This window comes from Tursiops truncatus, chromosome 6, assembly GCF_011762595.2.
Source record: "Tursiops truncatus isolate mTurTru1 chromosome 6, mTurTru1.mat.Y, whole genome shotgun sequence".
In the NCBI taxonomy this organism is placed as follows: Eukaryota; Metazoa; Chordata; class Mammalia; order Artiodactyla; family Delphinidae; genus Tursiops; species Tursiops truncatus.
Window position 1 is genome coordinate 59,554,440 of NC_047039.1, and position 16,705 is coordinate 59,571,144.

The 16,705-nt window shown below is 39.0% G+C and overlaps 1 protein-coding gene across 3 annotated transcripts in view; it reads left to right on the plus strand.

The window, feature by feature from the left end:
- The first annotated feature begins 238 nt into the window (after nucleotides 1-238).
- The window catches only part of BRD10 (bromodomain containing 10), a 104,221-nt gene continuing 87,754 nt past the window's right edge, over nucleotides 239-16,705 (plus strand). For 2 of the 3 annotated variants that reach the window (XM_033858110.2, XM_019934819.3), the window contains exon 1: nucleotides 239-1,751. In XM_033858110.2, the coding sequence (XP_033714001.1) occupies nucleotides 1,159-1,751 (593 nt within the window). In that variant the 5' untranslated portion in view covers nucleotides 239-1,158. The remainder of the gene's footprint in view (nucleotides 1,752-16,705) is intronic. The other variant, XM_019934818.3, reaches the window with a different exon arrangement.

Consider the following 16,705-nt stretch of genomic DNA (forward strand, 5'->3'; position numbering starts at 1 on the left):
TGGTCGAGTCCTTCAACCTCCTTTCTAGACTTCTCAAAATTCTAGTTTTATATTGAAAAACCGGCAGTCACAGGGGGAGGGAGTGTGCAAAGAGAAGTTTTTTACAAAAGGATAGGATTTACATTTTATGCCTTCTTACAATTCACTTTCCATCGACGAAGGTTATCTAGCAAGCTCCTTCAGGATTAATTTTAGCTTTTAGCGCTAATAGGGGTCTCACAAAAGCAATATCCTCTTGCAGCACCTGATTTAAAAACCCTTTCGGCCTCCCTCTCAGGAGGTGGCAAGCAAAGCTGCGCAGGCGCCTTGCTTCCCTCTTCACTCCGCCCCTTACAGTCGTCTACAAGCTGATGACATCATTGGTCTGTGCAACCTACCAGGCCTCAGGGCCTGAAGCTGAGACTAAGTCCTTGCTATCGCTTAGCGGGGCGGGACGTGAAGTCGGGCTGGTGGTGTTGTACTACGCATGCTCACCGTGGACGGCGACGGTGCCTCTTTCTTTGCGTCTTTCCACAGCTCGCCCCAACCTGGAGGGGGGGGGCCTGAGTGCCCTCCCCCTTCTCTTCCCCCCGCCCAGCAGGGCTTCTAACTGACAGTTGTCGCCGGGCCCCGTCCGCGCGCCACCTCCTCCTGCCCGGGTCCCCCGCAGGTAGAGAGGGGCGGGAGGGGGTGTGAGGGAGAGGAGGAGGAGCCCGAGCCGCGGCTGCCCTGTGCTTCGGCCCCCTCCGGGGAGGCTAGAGGAAACCCCCCCTTCCCCCTCGCCCCCTCCCAGCCCTCAAGCCGGCCCGGGAGGGGGTGGGGCGCCGAGGCCGCGGAGGCCAAGCCGGGCCTGGCGGGTGAAGAGTAGCCGGGCGGGGCGCGGAGGGGTGAGGCAGGCAAGGGCCGCGCGCGCGCCGCCGCCGGGGGGAGGGGAGAGGAGGGCACCTAGGCTCTCCTCTTCTCTCCCCCCTCCTCCGCGCGCCATGTAACCCCGCCCCGCTGGCGGCGAGCTCGAGACCCCCGCGCGCACCGAGCCGAGCCGGCGGCAGAGGAGAGCGAGGCCCGATGCGGCTGGGGCTGCGCGGCGCAGCCGAGCCCTGAGGAAGCGGCCCGCGCTCACGCTTGCCCCGGCGCCTCGAGCGTCCGCTCCACACCGCCCAAGCTGGGCCTGCCGGGGGCATGAGCGTGCCCGGGACGCCGGGGGAGATGGAGCCGGCCGGGGAGGAGGAGCGGCCGCCACCGGCGGCCGAGGAAGAGGACGACGACGACGAGTTGGTGGCAGCGGCGGCCCCGGCCTCAGGGCCGGCCCGAGGAAGGAGTGCCTCTTCGAGGGAGGACGCGGACGACCAGGAGGAGGAGGAGGCGATGGTGGTCGGGGGCGGTGTCTGCAAGGAGCAGGAGCTGACCTACGAGCTGCAGCAGGGTTACCGCATCCTGGGCGAGTTTCTGCAGGAGAAGCACCGAGGCCTCACCTCCCCCTTCCTGCAGCCCTTGGGGGGCGTTGCCACTGGGGAGGAGGAGGCGGCCGAGGGGCCGCGCAGCGGGGGCCGGGGCAGTCGCGCCCTCCGGCAGCAGCCCGGGAAGGGCATGTGTCTGCTGAAGATGGAGGAGAAGTTCGCCAGCGGCCGATACGGGGGCATCACCGAGTTCGTGGCGGACTTCAGGTTGATGCTGGAGACGTGCTACCGCCTGCATGGAGTGGACCACTGGATCTCCAAACAGGGCCAGAAGCTGGAGATGATGCTGGAGCAGAAGTTGGCGCTTCTGTCTCGGTGAGTGAGCCCCGTCCCTGGCGGGACTGACGGGCTGACACAAACACACCCTCGCACGTGTCCGAGGATGGGTTGGGCCAGGGGCCGGGGGGCGTCGCTGATAGGTGCTGAGTCGGTGCTGGAGAACCCCGGGAGGAGGAGCAGCGCTGGGCGGGGGCCCGCAGGGGTGTGGTGGGTGTGGGCTGAGAGAACCCTACGCCCAGACGTGAAGAATCTGAGACGGAAGCCGAGTCCCGAGTGCCGAAGAGCAGGTAAAGTTTTTAGAAGTAAAGTGAAATGGTGCCCGTAGGAAGAATTACAGGAGTAGGGAGAGGAAAAGTTTAAGTGGGATGGAAGTTGGACCTGCAACTTTTAGACAGTTTTGGCAAGAAAAATTTAAACGTTTTTGGAATGAAATACCGTTAGAAAATTAATTCTGGCTCGTGTAAAAGGGTGATTTCAGACTGTTAAAATAATAACTTTACTGCTCAAGTCGGCCATCGGAGATTTTATAGCGTGTAATTAAATGGTTAACAATTACTGTGGCGTACTCCTGGTCTTTTTTCTCAGCTTCATCTGAGCAGACTGAATTTTTGCATCAACACAAAATTTTTAATACATTTCGGTATTGGTATCTATTCTACCAGAAGTCACAGGCAGTTCAGATGGCACGATGCTCTTGGTATACTCCACCCATATATCCAGAGTCAATTATTTTTCTTTCTTAAGAGGAAATAATATAGCACAGGAGGCTACTAAAATACACGTATTAATTTATAATTCTGTAATTGATAATGAGCCAAATTAATTTCTCTATCGGAAATTCTTCAGGAATAGAAAAATAATTGAATGTTGTTGGAAATCGTGGTTGAAGTGAACCAGTTGTTTGACTCTTTACTAGTGGAAGTGAACTTGAACAAGTCACTTTACCTTTTTGGCCTCAGTTTCTTCATCTGTAAAATGGGCATAATGACAGTACCTAATTAATAGGTTGCTGTAGGATTAAATGCATTAATAAATGTAAAGTCGAAAGTGCCAGTCCCATATAGTTAGCCCAAGATAAGTTTTAATCATTATAATACTAGTAGTGGTAGCTGAATAAGATGAATATTTTCATATCTGAAACTGAGAAGTGTACTAGTGCTTTTATCTAATAGCTCCTGAAAAGTTGTGTTAATTTTTTGGTCCTTGATTATAACTGTAATTTTAAAATAATCTAATCTGTCACTGGCTTCCCATATGCTGTTTTCGAGACTATCAGTGACTTCTTTCACTGAAAACAATGGTTAACATAGCGCTTGACTCATTAGGGCAGCTGTATTTAAACTAAGGAGCCTCTTCTTGAATCCATTCATAATGTAGGATTATTTGGTAATAGAATAATTCCCAAGTTTGTCTTGTATATTACTTTTAATATTTTATTTAGCGACATTATATTTATGTAGTGTGTTCGTTACCCTTGTCTCCACAGTGTTTTATAGTTATGACTCACATAAGAAACAGTCCTTTCACACGTCATTATTTTTAAGTAGTAAAATATCTTCCAAATTGATGTCACAAGATTTTAGACCTGGAAGAAACCATAGAGTTCTAGTCCAAGCATCTAGTTTTACAGACTGGAAAGGGGTGTTTAGAATGAGGCTGGAGAATGGCTGCATCAAAGTGCTAAGAAGTTACTTATAGGTTTGAATAAATTACAGGTGTTTTCAGAAACATTTTGTATATAGTGTTTCTTAAGCCCTGCAAAAGAGCAGGGAGACTGTTTCTCTTCACATAAAGGTAAATTTCTGAATGCTTTGAATCATTCCTAGTGACTAATGTTCAGAATACTGTATTCCCATATGATCTAATAGAATCCATACTTAGAACTTAAAACATTCTTTTGTTTATAAACATAATAATGTATTTCTGATGTTCTTAGTCCAAGAGAGAGAAAATTCTTGCAGTTTAGTAGCAAAAAGTAATGTGATGGTCTCAAAGAGATAATTAAAAATTTGACTTCCTCAATTTTTTGGTATTTGATGTATACAAACATTTTGTAAATAATAGATTTGACAAACCACACTTGTAGATGCTAGAAAATCATTTCTTTTTCTGTACTAGCCTACAGTCTGAGTCATTACTAAATAAATGCTTTGAGTGGGCACAACTTTCAGAAACCCATAGGTTATAACTGTTTTGTATGCAATTAGTAAATATAGATGCTCCAGAACAATATTCTATAGACTGGGCACATGAGTATGATTTTCAGCAAATAGGTGACTCAGATACCTTATTTATAAATAAGTGGTATATGGTATTTTAGTAATGAAAAACAGTCACTTAGATATTATCATTTGTTCTCTTTTGTCTTCTAGTATATGTTTGTAAGATATTGAATTAACCCTTATTTTGAAATTTACTGTAAGAATTTTACAGCTGCTCCATACACTACTGAGCCTTTTAGTGAGCAAGAAATCACATACATTAGATATAGAGGGTGCCACGTTATCATTACAGAGCAACCCAATGACATTAGTACCTTGAGCACCTTGTATAACTTAAATCTCAGTTTCTTCATCTGTGCTATGAGAGTGTTGATTGTACAAATATGTATCTGCCAGAGCTAGACATTCAGAGCCCTGATATCAAAAGAGAAGTTCCCTACTCTTCAGTGGTGTATAGTTGAGTAGGGAAACAGATGCTTTTCAAAAGATGATGATTCTATAATGGAGTTAAAAGGTATAGAGACGTTTATACTTGAACTGACTCTTAAAGAAGTTGAAGATTGCTTCTGGATTTTTTTTGGAGGGTTTGAGAGGGGCATTCCAGAATGCTGAACTACAGTGAATGCAAGGCATGGAACAGCATAGTGTTTCTGGGTACTACAGGTACTTCGTCTGGCTACAGTATGGTCTCTCCAGGGTAGTGTCTGCTCTGTAGGAGATATGCAGGATGACCAGCTGGGGAGAGGGAAGAAAATATCACAGCTTTAGTATATTCTATTTTTGTTTTATCCTGTTAAAATTCCTAAATTTTTTGGTCTGCTTTTTGTGGTGTTATAATAGGACTACATGTGTATGATCTATAAAAGATTTATAATTTTATCATATTTAATATAAGTAATAGATAGCAATATGTTTTATATATAATATTTGTGATAGAACTAGGACTAAGACTTAGCATACTTCGTCTCAGAGTTGTATTTTAGAAGGGATCTCATTCATGTATTTGGGGCAACTGAGAGAAATAACAATTAGCATTAGAAATAGGGAGAAAATCAGCTACTAAGTGGAAATGAATAGAAAATACTTAATGGTTGGGAAGTTATGTCTAATAAGAATTTTTGCCTCTTCTGAATTTTAAATTATATTTTTGAAAGCTTTTAAATTTTAAAATATTTTTGAAAGCTTTAAGAATATTGCTATGTAGTTTTAAAAGCTTGTAGTTATAGAAGAGGCATCAATGTGCCAGTGACGCCAGCAGTGCTGAACTTGAAATTTTAATTTTGGCCATTTAAAATAATATTTTGGTGAAAATAAGCTTGAATATTATATATCCTTGTTAAAATTATAGTTGATTTCTGAATTAAGTTGTTAAAAAGTGGTACATGTAATGGGCTGTTAAAAAAAAAGGCTTTCTTAAAATACAGCTAAAGATTATTTAGTTTTGTAAGTGCTTTTTAGTTGGGCATGAGCGTACAAAAGCATCATCATGAAGCCTCAAAAATTTAAAAATAGAGGTTTCCAAGTACAAGCAGTAATTGAAATATAAATGGATTTTGTACACTGATTTTAATCTCCTTTTCAGTTAAATTTGAAATTTGTTGACGTGTTTATTCTCAATTAAGATCAAAATCCAGAAAGTAATTGGGAATTTTAACAAGGTGCTTCTTACTCCCTAGTAGTCCAACTCCCCCATCCCCACTGGATTCTGTAATTCTGTCTTTTTAATGTAAATCTAAAAATTGGGGCCCTTTGGTAATAGAATCTGGATTTGCTTCTTGTGCAGAACTATAGAATGTTAGAGCTTGATACTCCACGTAGTTCTATTTATTATAGTTGCCATTCTTCAAAAAGCAAAAAGTGCTATTTAAGAAGGTTCAGAAAATGTTTAAGTGCAGTGATGAAAGGATGAAGGATTTCAACTAACAAGACATTTATTGAGCACCTGCTTTGTTCTATGACTTAAGGGACAATTCCTGGCCCAAGAAGTTTAAAAAAGGGTACATACACAGTTATGGTAAAATGTAAAATGTGTTAAAACTGATTTTCAAACTTGTTCCATTGTCAGAACACCTGGAAGTCATGGGACTGCTTGCAGAATATCCTGAAATATTGATATATTTAGTTGTATGATTTTTTGCTAGGGGATACAAAAGGCTTAAAACAAATTATGGAAGGAAACCCTTAATTGACGAGATTCTATCTAGTACCTAAGGTTTTTCTCCCTACGAACAGGGAGAACATAATCACTTTTGGATTTTTGATGGTATATCTTGGTTTCGATGCAGTCAAAAATCTGTGTCTAACTTGGCCCTCCGTAGGCTGTCTGTATACTTGGTTCCTCCCTATCTGGGGTTCTGCATCCGCGGATTCAACCAGCTGAGGATCCTGTAGTGCTATAGTATTTACTATTGAAAAAGATCCGCGTATAAGTGGACTCACGCAGTTAAAACTCCTGTTGTTCAAGGATCAGCTGTATATTCTAAGTGTGCATAGTCTGAGGACTACTGTGATAAGCTTTATTATAGAGTGTTAGGAGAGTGCAGAGGAAGGATCAACTACTCTGGGGAGGTGGGGAAGTTGGCATTGAAAAATATTTTATTAGATTTTATTCTAGAGGTCATAATTTTGGAAGGTGAGTAGACTATTGATAGGTGACGTTGAGGAGTTCATTAAACAATTATTTGACCTATGCTATGATAAGTAGTATGTAAAGCCCTGTAGTTACAATGATAGACATGACTTTATCCCTTACTTAAAGGCGGTAGGTAAACAATTACATGTATGGAAGCAGGAGAGTACAGTGTATTCCAGAGGAATAGTTTATACCCAGTGGTTGGTTAGAGTGTAGGATGATGAGGTACTGTCATGGCAGATAAGTCTGGAAAGGTAAGCTGGGACTAATTATGGAGGACCTTGTTTGCTTGCTAAGGAATTTAGAATGTAGACAGTGTAGATTCATCACGGGTTTTAGCTAAGGGAGTGACATGATTTTACTAGTATTTTGAGGTTTGAAGGCTGAAATGGAAGGAGAGAGAATGGAGAAAGGAAACCAATTAAAAGGCTCTGGAGTTAATACCATCAAGAGATAATAAGCAGTAGAAACAAATAATAAATAAGGATACAAGAGAAGTAAATTCAGCAAGTAGAAGTGGTATAATGGCAAGCTATTGGATGTGGGTGTGATGGAGAGGATGAGGGCCAAAATTTGAGCCCAGGTGATGGTGATGCCGAGGGAATGTGAGAGGAGCATGCATTTGAAGATGTGCAGCTCAGAATTATTAGAAGGCGGAATATGGAGCTCAGCAGAGTGACTAGAGCTAGATTAGAGGTGTTTAATGAGGAATTAACCTGCAGAAGGATGATGGTTGAAGAAATGGGAGGGAATGAGATTGCCCAGGACAGAGACTAGTAAAAAAAAACAAGGGGACCGGGCTTCCCTGGTGGCGCAGTGGTTGAGAGTCTGCCTGCCGATGCAGGGGACGCGGGTTCGTGCTCCGGTCCGGGAAGATCCCACATGCCGCGGAGCGGCGGGGCCCGTGAGCCATGGCCGCTGGTTCTGCGCGTCCGGAGCCTGTGCTCCGCAACGGGAGAGGCCACGACAGTGAGACGCCTGAGTACCGCCAAAAAAAAAAAAACAAGGGGACCAAAGGCAGAACTTTGTGTAAGGATTGACTTATCTTAAATTTGGAAAGATTAGAAAAATATGATTGAAGTGTGTATAATGTGTATTAAAAACTGAAATACTTAATTGAGAAGAGGCAGTTAAAGAAGCTGAAAAGAGTTTATTCTGGAATAAATAAAAGGTGTTAGTTGGAATATAGTAAACTTACAGACTTAGTATTTTAGGAGATTTTGTTCCATTTGAAAATAATAATTTGGAAATGATTTAGATCTAATACAGTAAAAATGCCCTAATAGATTGTAGTGTGTTTTGCCTTAAAGTTCGTTTCTCATTGTATTTGTGCCCTTGTATTTATTTTTATTTCTAAGAAAAAAATTAGAGCAGGGAAAAGAAATCATGTTTTTGGAGAGAAGATTAGGTCCTTTTCATATTTGTGTTTTAGTTTTTAAATCCTCTCTAGGCTCTCTCCACAGGATTAGAGAACAAATAATAGCTGTTTTCATTTCCAAGGAACTTCCATAATAATATGAATCTTTAAAATATATATTAAATTACTTGAAGTTGTTGTTCTTTTTTTTTTTTTTTTAATGGGAAACACTAATAAACCCCAGTGGTAGTATTATATATAACCAAGCCCTTTGTTATATCATCTTCCACCCGGGACCCGTGAGTGTTCCAAAATTAATCGTGCTTAAAAGTCAGGATACGGGCTTCCCTGGTGGCGCAGTGGTTGAGAGTCCGCCTGCCGATGCAGGGGACATGGGTTCGTGCCCCGGTCCGGGAAGATCCCACATGCCGCGGAGCGGCTGGGCCCGTGAGCCATGGCCGCTGAGCCTGCGCGTTCGGAGCCTGCGCTCCGCAACGGGAGAGGCCACAACAGTGAGACGCCCGAGTACCGCAAAAAAAAAGTCAGGATATTAAGCATATACACTTTGCAAAAAGACTTAGGAAGACCAATGAAGTATTAATAGTGGTTATTGCTAAGTAGAAAGATCCTGGGTATTTTTCATTTTCTTCTTTTAATTTTCTGTATGTCCTAGATTTTCTATAATAAGCATATTACTTTTATAGTTAATAAAAGATTTTATTTAAAGGCAATTAGTATTTATAACTTTGAATAAGAATTGGGTTAAAAATATGTATCATCAAAGTTTTAAGGCAGTACAGTCATGTTAAATGTTGTAACTGGGTGGTACAGCTGTGGATGATTAATTTTCCCTTCCACTTTCTACTTTTTTTCTACAATGACCATGTGTTACTGTTGTTATTTTTTATAATACCATTCAAAACTTAAAATCTACAGATTCTGTAAGTGCAGTTTTAAAGGGTTGGAATAGCTAGTGCTAAGAACTCACCCCAAACTTTCATATTTAAAGCTTTTGAGTAGAGCCATCTGAATGTACCTTCAGACAAAAATAACTCTCTGATAGTTTCTTTTATATCTCTTCAAATGTTAGTACATCTGGGGATTTAGACCTTTTCATTTCTGTCTAGGCATCCCTCTAAAAGATAAAAAAAAAAGATGAGAATACAGATTGAGATAAACCAGTTTAAGGTAAAACTATTTACCTCTTGCTATAATTTGTAAGTACTACTTTACTAATATTGCTCTTTTGTGGGAGTTTAAGCCTTCTAAATTAGAATCAGTGAAAAAACATTGCCAAGATATAATGCAGAAAGTGTTTGAGTTGCTATTTAGCAGACGAAGTGTTCTGTGGATCTTCTATTTCCAAAAGATAGCCCCATTTCTCTTTCAGACACATCTCATCTGCTAGATACCATTTCTTCAAATGGTAACATCCCAGTTTATAATAACTACAGTTTGGGTTTGCAAAAGCTTTAAAGGTAAACAGTTTTGTTCCAGTTTTACAATCTATACTAGCCTAGTACATTGACTTTTATGATAATGGTGTGCATTCTCAGCTTTTTGAAGTTGAGATCAGAAAGAAATTCTCTCTTACAAAATGTGCATGCAGGTAGAATACTGGATTTTCCCCGTGGCATTTCATGCTTTATGTTTTTAAACTGCTTTTCAATTTCGATAGTAGATTGCCTAACAAATACAGTAAAGGATACAGTAAAGGATATAATTGCTAAATATACAATTCCTGGTGAATTCAGGGTCTATTCTCATGTTTGTTCTAAAAATAAGAACAAATCCATTTCATTTTGTGCTGAGAAGAAAAATCATCTCAAAAACTTATTACATAGAAACATTTTCCCTTAGAAATAGTTATAGATTGTTTCCATGTTAGCCCACAAGCCCAATTTTTAACGTACGAATTACTAAAATTGGAAGATAAAAATATTAGAATATAAACAGTAAACAAAATTGAAAACATTTTTTTCTTTTTAATTTTTTTTTTTTTTTGGCTGCGTTGGGTCTTCGTTGCTGTGCGCAGGCTTTCTCTGGTAGGGGCGAGTGGGGGCTACCCTTTGTTGTGGGGCATGCGGGCTTCAGTAGTTGTGGCACACGGGCTCAGTAGTTGTGGCTTGCGGGCTCTAGAGCGCAGGCTCAGTAGTTGTGGTGCACGGGCTTAGTTTCTCTGCGGCATGTGGGATCTTCCTGGGCCAGGGCTTGAACCCGTGTCCCCTGCATTGGCAGGCAGATTCTTAACCACTGTGCCACCGGGAAGCCCCTGAAAACATTTTATATCTCTCTTGAATACTTGTGCTTGAGGAAAAGCAGGTTTAAATTTGGCTCTCTTCTCACAGATAAACTAGTTTCCTGGTTCCCTCCTTTCTTCTGTTGTTGCTGCCTTATCTGCAAGGCTTTCCCTCTGTCTTAACCTTCTTTGTTTTCTTTCATAGCATTTATTTCAACCTCACATACAATATGATTTAATTATATATCTTTTTCTTCTCTTTCACTAGAATATAAAATCTATGAGGGCAGGGACTTTTTCTGCTTGGTTTGTTGCTGTTTGACTTCTATAAATGTTGATTTAGAATTAAGTGGTTATAAGGTCTACAGGTCATTTTCAAAAGCGTTTGGGGCTTGTCTCTCAAAAGGTGTTTCCCAGATCACCAGCGTAAGAATTGTGTTAAAGGCAGATTCCTTGGTCCCAGAATAGCATATTTAAATCTGTTAACTCAGAATCTCAGAGTGGGGATTAGGAAGCTACACTTTTAATAAACTCCATAGATGATTTTTATGTACAATAAAGTTCTAGGAGTGATACTTCAGGATATAGTAACACTGTTTCATGATTGATTTCCCATCAGAATTAAAATTTTTTCTCTCATTGGAGTATTTTTTTTAATCACTGCTTTTATACTTGTCAACCTTTATTAGCATTGTATTTTGGGTTATAGAATGAAGGGAAGGTAGGAGAGAATTAAGAAGCAGATTCATATATTCATGTCTTCGTGTGGAATACAGCTTGAAGAAGTAAGTGGTAACAAGTGAGGGATAGTGTTGGGGGAGGGGTGAGGAGGCATGCTACTAAAGAATGGAAAGACCTTGGAAGTCATGTGTTTGTCATAGACTATTACACGGAGCAATCTCTATTTTGATTTAGAATTATGTTAAAGTATTCTATGAGTAATCCCTGTTACATAGGGCTAATGTGTTAAATAGTACCAAAATTTTAAAAAGCCTTAAGTTAAAGACCTAAGACTCTATTCCCGTCGCTTTTATTCATTTAAACCTATTTGTATGATCTTACATCATATATCAGCTGTGGATAATAATGCTATTCTTTGTGTTTCTCATTTGGGGAGCAATGAAAGGAGATCCAAGGTTAGCTCTCATAGCATTGCTCTGCACTATATCAGGCAGAGTAATGTACTAATTGACCTCATAGTCTTTTGGTTGATTTTTAAATTTTGTGTTTCTCTTTTATAGTTCAGTATGAGTTCAAGCCTTTATAAAGTTTAAAGTTTTTAATTAGAGTTCTAAAACATCCCCTACTCCATACAGTATGCCAAAGTGTGTGTGGGAGTATGCGCAGGTGCCTACATTTTAGTTCTTCTAGGGAGAGGGTGCAGAAGTTTATTAGGTCAGCAGAGGAGCACAGAGCCAAAAAAGCTTAAGAACCATAGTTTTAAACCACAGAATTAACAAACATCCAATAAATTATGATGATGTTTGGTTAGAGAAAATTCCAGTTAATTGAAGGAAAAATTAGGCCTTTAACAGAAATAACAGAATTTGAATAGTACCTGAAGATAAATATTCTTATGTTATGCCTGTGTTTATTCTATTAGGTGTTCAAAGAGACTTTATTAAGTAATAGTTTTGCTCTGCATTAAATTAAGAGGAAAATGTCCTGGAAATAGCCCCCTTGGTATTCTAGAACTCTGAAAGAATTAATATATGGCTTACTGTACTGAAGATGTCTTAACTTTGTGAGTAAAGTGAGTTTAATTCTGGTTTTGCCAGTGACACTTGTGTTGAACTAGACATTGGCTTTCTCTAGAATTTCATTTACAGTCATTGGCTGTTAACTTCATCAAATTCAGAGCAATTTCAAAACATCTGGAGTGCCTTCTTGTCTACTTGTCTGTTTCTTTTTTCTATGTCTAGTGAAATCCTAATTATTTTCTGAGGCTCAGCTTAGATTTTACTTCCTCTATGAAGCCTGATACAGAATTAATTGCTTTTTTCACTGTATTCCATGATTCTTTGTTTTGCATTTGGTTATAGCACTTAAAAAATTTATGGTAGTGATGTGTCTGTCTATATTATGATGGTAGTTGTTTGGTAATTCTTGAACTAATGAAATAAATGAGCTAATAAAAATCAAATAAATATTCAGTTATATCAAGTCAGAATTGCTGCTTGTTTTTAAAAGACTCGGCAGTCATCTCCTCAGGAAAACTTTGCACATTTCTTCCCCCCTCTTCTTTTCAGCTTGGTTATATTCTTCTGTTCTTAACCCACTTTTTGTATTCGTATGATTTGTATTGAAGTTTTTGAATACCATGATATTGAAGTTATCTGTTTGCCTCACCAAAGTTTAAGATTTTCTTACGCATTTCTGTGTTTCTAGAAATAAGCTCTTCAAGTGCAGAGAAACTCAGTATGTATTAATTGGGTTGAATTCAGATACCATATCCTCTCTTAAGGGATGGGTACAGTATTTAAAAGCATAATAGTAGATAGTGTATGGTTAATGTAGTAAGACAGGTACTGTTCCTTATATTAAACATATTTACAGTGCTTATTACTTGATAGGCAGTGTAGAGGTATTCGAGATGAAAACGGAAAGACAGGAGTTGATAAACTAAGTTGATGTAGAGGTCATTCCAGGCAACAAGAATAGCATATTCAAAAGTGCAAAGGCAAAAAAGTCACTGTATATAGCTAGGGAATGGTCAGTAGTTTAGTTTGGCTAGAGTGCTAGTTATATATAGAAAAGTAATGACAGCTGTGACTGGAAGGACCAGCTTATGGAGCCAGGTCATAGAGGGCCTAATATGCTGTGCTAATAAAGAATATGATATTCCATTTTAGTGACTTATTAAATTTCAAGCTTTCAAGCTAGAGAGTTACAAGGGACACATAGATGAGATGAATTAGAAGAGAAAACTAACGTCAGTTTGATTTTTCCCATCCCTTAATTTTCACCTTTCTTAATTTTAATTTTTTATTTTGCTTCTCTTAGCAGATTATATAGAAATGTATCTGAAAAGATATGTTTTTTTTAAATTTGTCATCCATTTTATACACATCAGTGTATACCTGTCAATCCCAATCTCCCAATTCAACACACCCCCACCCCCCGCCACTTTCCCCCCTTGGTGTCAATACGTTTGTTCTCTACTTCTGTGTCTCAATTTCTGCCCTGCAAACCGGTTCATCTGTATCATTTTTCTAGGTTCCACATATATGCGTTAATATATGATATTTAGTTTTCGCTTTCTGACTTACTTCACTCTGTATGACAGTCTCTGGGTCCATCCACATCCCTACAAATGACCCAACTGCGTTCCTTTTTATGGCTGAGTAATATTCCATTGTATATATGTACCACATCTTCTTTATCCATTCGTCTGTCGAAGGGCATTTAGGTTGCTTCTGTGACCTGGCTATTGTAAATAGTGCTGCAATGAACACTGGGGTGCATGTGTCTTTTTGAATTGTGGTTTTCTCTGGGTATATGCCCAGTAGTGGGATTGCTGGGGCATATGGTAATTCTATTTCTGGTTTTTTAAGAAACCTCCATACTGTTTTCCATAGTGGCTGTATCAACTTACATTCCCACCAACAGTGCAGGAGGGTTCCCTTTTCTCCACACCCTCTCCATTATTTGTTGTTTGTAGATTTTCTGATGATGCCCATTCTAACTGGTGTGAGGTGATACCTCACTGTAGTTTTGATTTGCATTTCTCTAATAATTAGTGATGTTGAGCAGCTTTTCATGTGCTTCTTGGCCATCTGTATGTCTTCTTTGGAGAACTGTCTATTTAGATCTTCTGCCCATTTTTGGATCGGTTTGTTTATTTTTTTAATATTGAGCTGCATGAGCTGTTTATATATTTTGGAGATTAATCCTTTGTCCGTTGATTCGTTTGCAAATATTTTCTCCCATTCTGACGGGTGTCTTTTTGTCTTGTTTATGGTTTCCTTTGCTGTGCAAAAGCTTTTAAGTTTCATTAGGTCCCGTTTATTTTTGTTTTTATTTCCGTTGCTCTAGGAGGTGGATTAAAAAAGATCTTGCTGTGGTTTATGTCAAAGAGTGCTCTTCCTATGTTTTCCTCTAAGAGTTTTATAGTGTCCGGTCTTACATTTAGGTCTCTAATCCATTTTGAGTTTATTTTTGTGTATGGTGTTAGGGAGTGTTCTAATTTCATTCTTTTACATGTAGCGGTCCAGTTTTCCCATCACCACTTATTGAAGAGACTGTCTTTTCTCCATTGTATATCCTTGCCTCCTTTGTCATAGATTAGTTGACCATTGGCGCGTGGGTTTATCTCTGGGCTTTCTATCCTGTTCCATTGATCTATATTTCTGTTTTTGTGCCAGTACCATATTGTCTTGATTACTATAGCTTTGTAGTATAGTCTGAAGTCAGGGAGTCTGATTCCTCCAGCTCCGCTTTTTTCCCTCAAGACTGCTTTGGCTATTCGGGGTCTTTTGTGTCTCCATACAAATTTTAAGATTTTTTGTTCTAGTTCTGTGAAAAATGCCATTGGTAATTTGGTAGGGATTACCATGAATCTGTAGATTGCTTTGGGTAGTGTAGTCATTTTCACAATATTGATTCTTCCAATCCAAGAACATGGTATATCTCTCCATCTGTTGGTATCATCTTTAATTTCTTTCATCTGTGTCTTATAGTGTTCTGCATACAGGTCATTTGTCTCCCTAGGTAAGTTTATTCCTAGGTATTTTATTCTTTTTGTTGCAATGGTAAATGGCAGTGTTTCCTTAATTTCTCTTTTATATTTTTCATCATTAGTATATAGGAATGCAAGAGATTTCTGTGCATTAATTTTGTATCCTGCAGCTTTACCACATTCATTGATTAGCCCTAATAGTTTTCTGGTGGCATCTTTAGGATTCTCTGTGTATAGTATCATGTCATCTGCAAACAGTGACAGTTCTACTTCTTCTTTTCCAATTTGTATTCCTTTTATTTCTTTTTCTTCTCTGATTGCCGTGGCTAGGACTTCCAAAGCTATGTTGAATAATAGTGGCGAGAGTGGACATCCTTGTCTTCTTCCTGATCTTAGAGGAAATGCTTTCAGTTTTTCAGCACTGAGAATGATGTTTGCTGTGGGTTTGTCGTAGATGACCTTTATTATGTTGAGGTTGCTTCCCTCTATGCCCACTTTCTGTAGAGTTTTTATCATAAATCGGTGTTGAATTTTGCCAAAAGCTTTGTCTGCATCTATTGAGATGATCATATGTTTTTTTTCTTCAATTTGTTAATATGGTTTATCACATTAATTGTTTTCCATATATTGAAGAATCCTTGCATTCCTGGCATAAATCCCACTTGATCATGGTGTATGATCCTTTTAATGTGTTGCTGGATTCTGTTTGCTAGTATTTTGTTGAGGACTTTTGCATCTATATTCATCAGTGATATTGGTCTGTAATTTTCTTTTTTTGTAGTATCTTTGTCTGGTTTTGGTATCAGGGTGATGGTAGCCTCATAGAATGAGTTTGCGAGTGTTCCTTCCTCTGCAATTTTTGGAAGAGTTTGAGAAAGATGGTTGTTAGCTCTTCTCTAAATGTTTGATAGAATTCACCTGTGAAGCCATCTGGTCCTGGACGCCTGTTTTTTGGAAGATTTTTTAATCACAGTTTCAATTTCATTACTTGTGATTGGTCTGTTCATATTTTCTATTTCTTCCTGGTTCAGTCTTGGAAGGTTATACCTTTCTAAGAATTTGTCCATTTCTTCAAGTTTGTCCATTTTATTGGCATAGAGTTGCTTGTAGTAGTCTCTTAGGATGCTTTGTATTTGCAGTGTCTTTGTAACTTCTCCTTTTTCATTTCTAATTTTATTGATTTGAGTCCTCTCCCTCTTTTTCTTGATGAGTCTGGCTAATGGTTTATCAATTTTGTTTATCTTCTCAAAGAACCAGCTTTTAGTTTTATTGATCTTGAAAAGCTAGAAAGAAGAGACAGACAGTATTTTCTTTTGCCAAATAATTTAGATAATACACTAGATTTAAATATGTAAATAAATAATTTAAGTTGGACTTCGTTTTGTTTCTTTAATTGGATAATTTCAGTCTTCTCACAGTTCTCAGAGGAAAAAAATTACGTTAAATACAGAATTTTACCAATTTAAGTTACTATATCTTCCAAGTTATTTTCTACAACTTTGTTTACCAGTAACCAAAAAAATGAATAGGACAAATATAATTAATAAATTGCAAATACATATTGATAATATCAGCTGGTTGTGTTTAATTTGACAGCTTGGTTTTTATAGACCCAAACCTGTATTTTTAACAGATAGATACTTATAAGAATATCATCTTAAAATAAACATCATAACATGCTAAATAAAAGATGGTAGAAACATTTTAATATATTAAATATGACATTATTTCATGGTGATCCACAGAACCATTTATATTCTCCAGTTTATCTGAATCCCTGATTATGATACAATTGCCAGTACATTAGTAAGTTCCTCTACTTACTAAAACCATGGTAGAGAATTTGGTTGGTAGTGAAATTG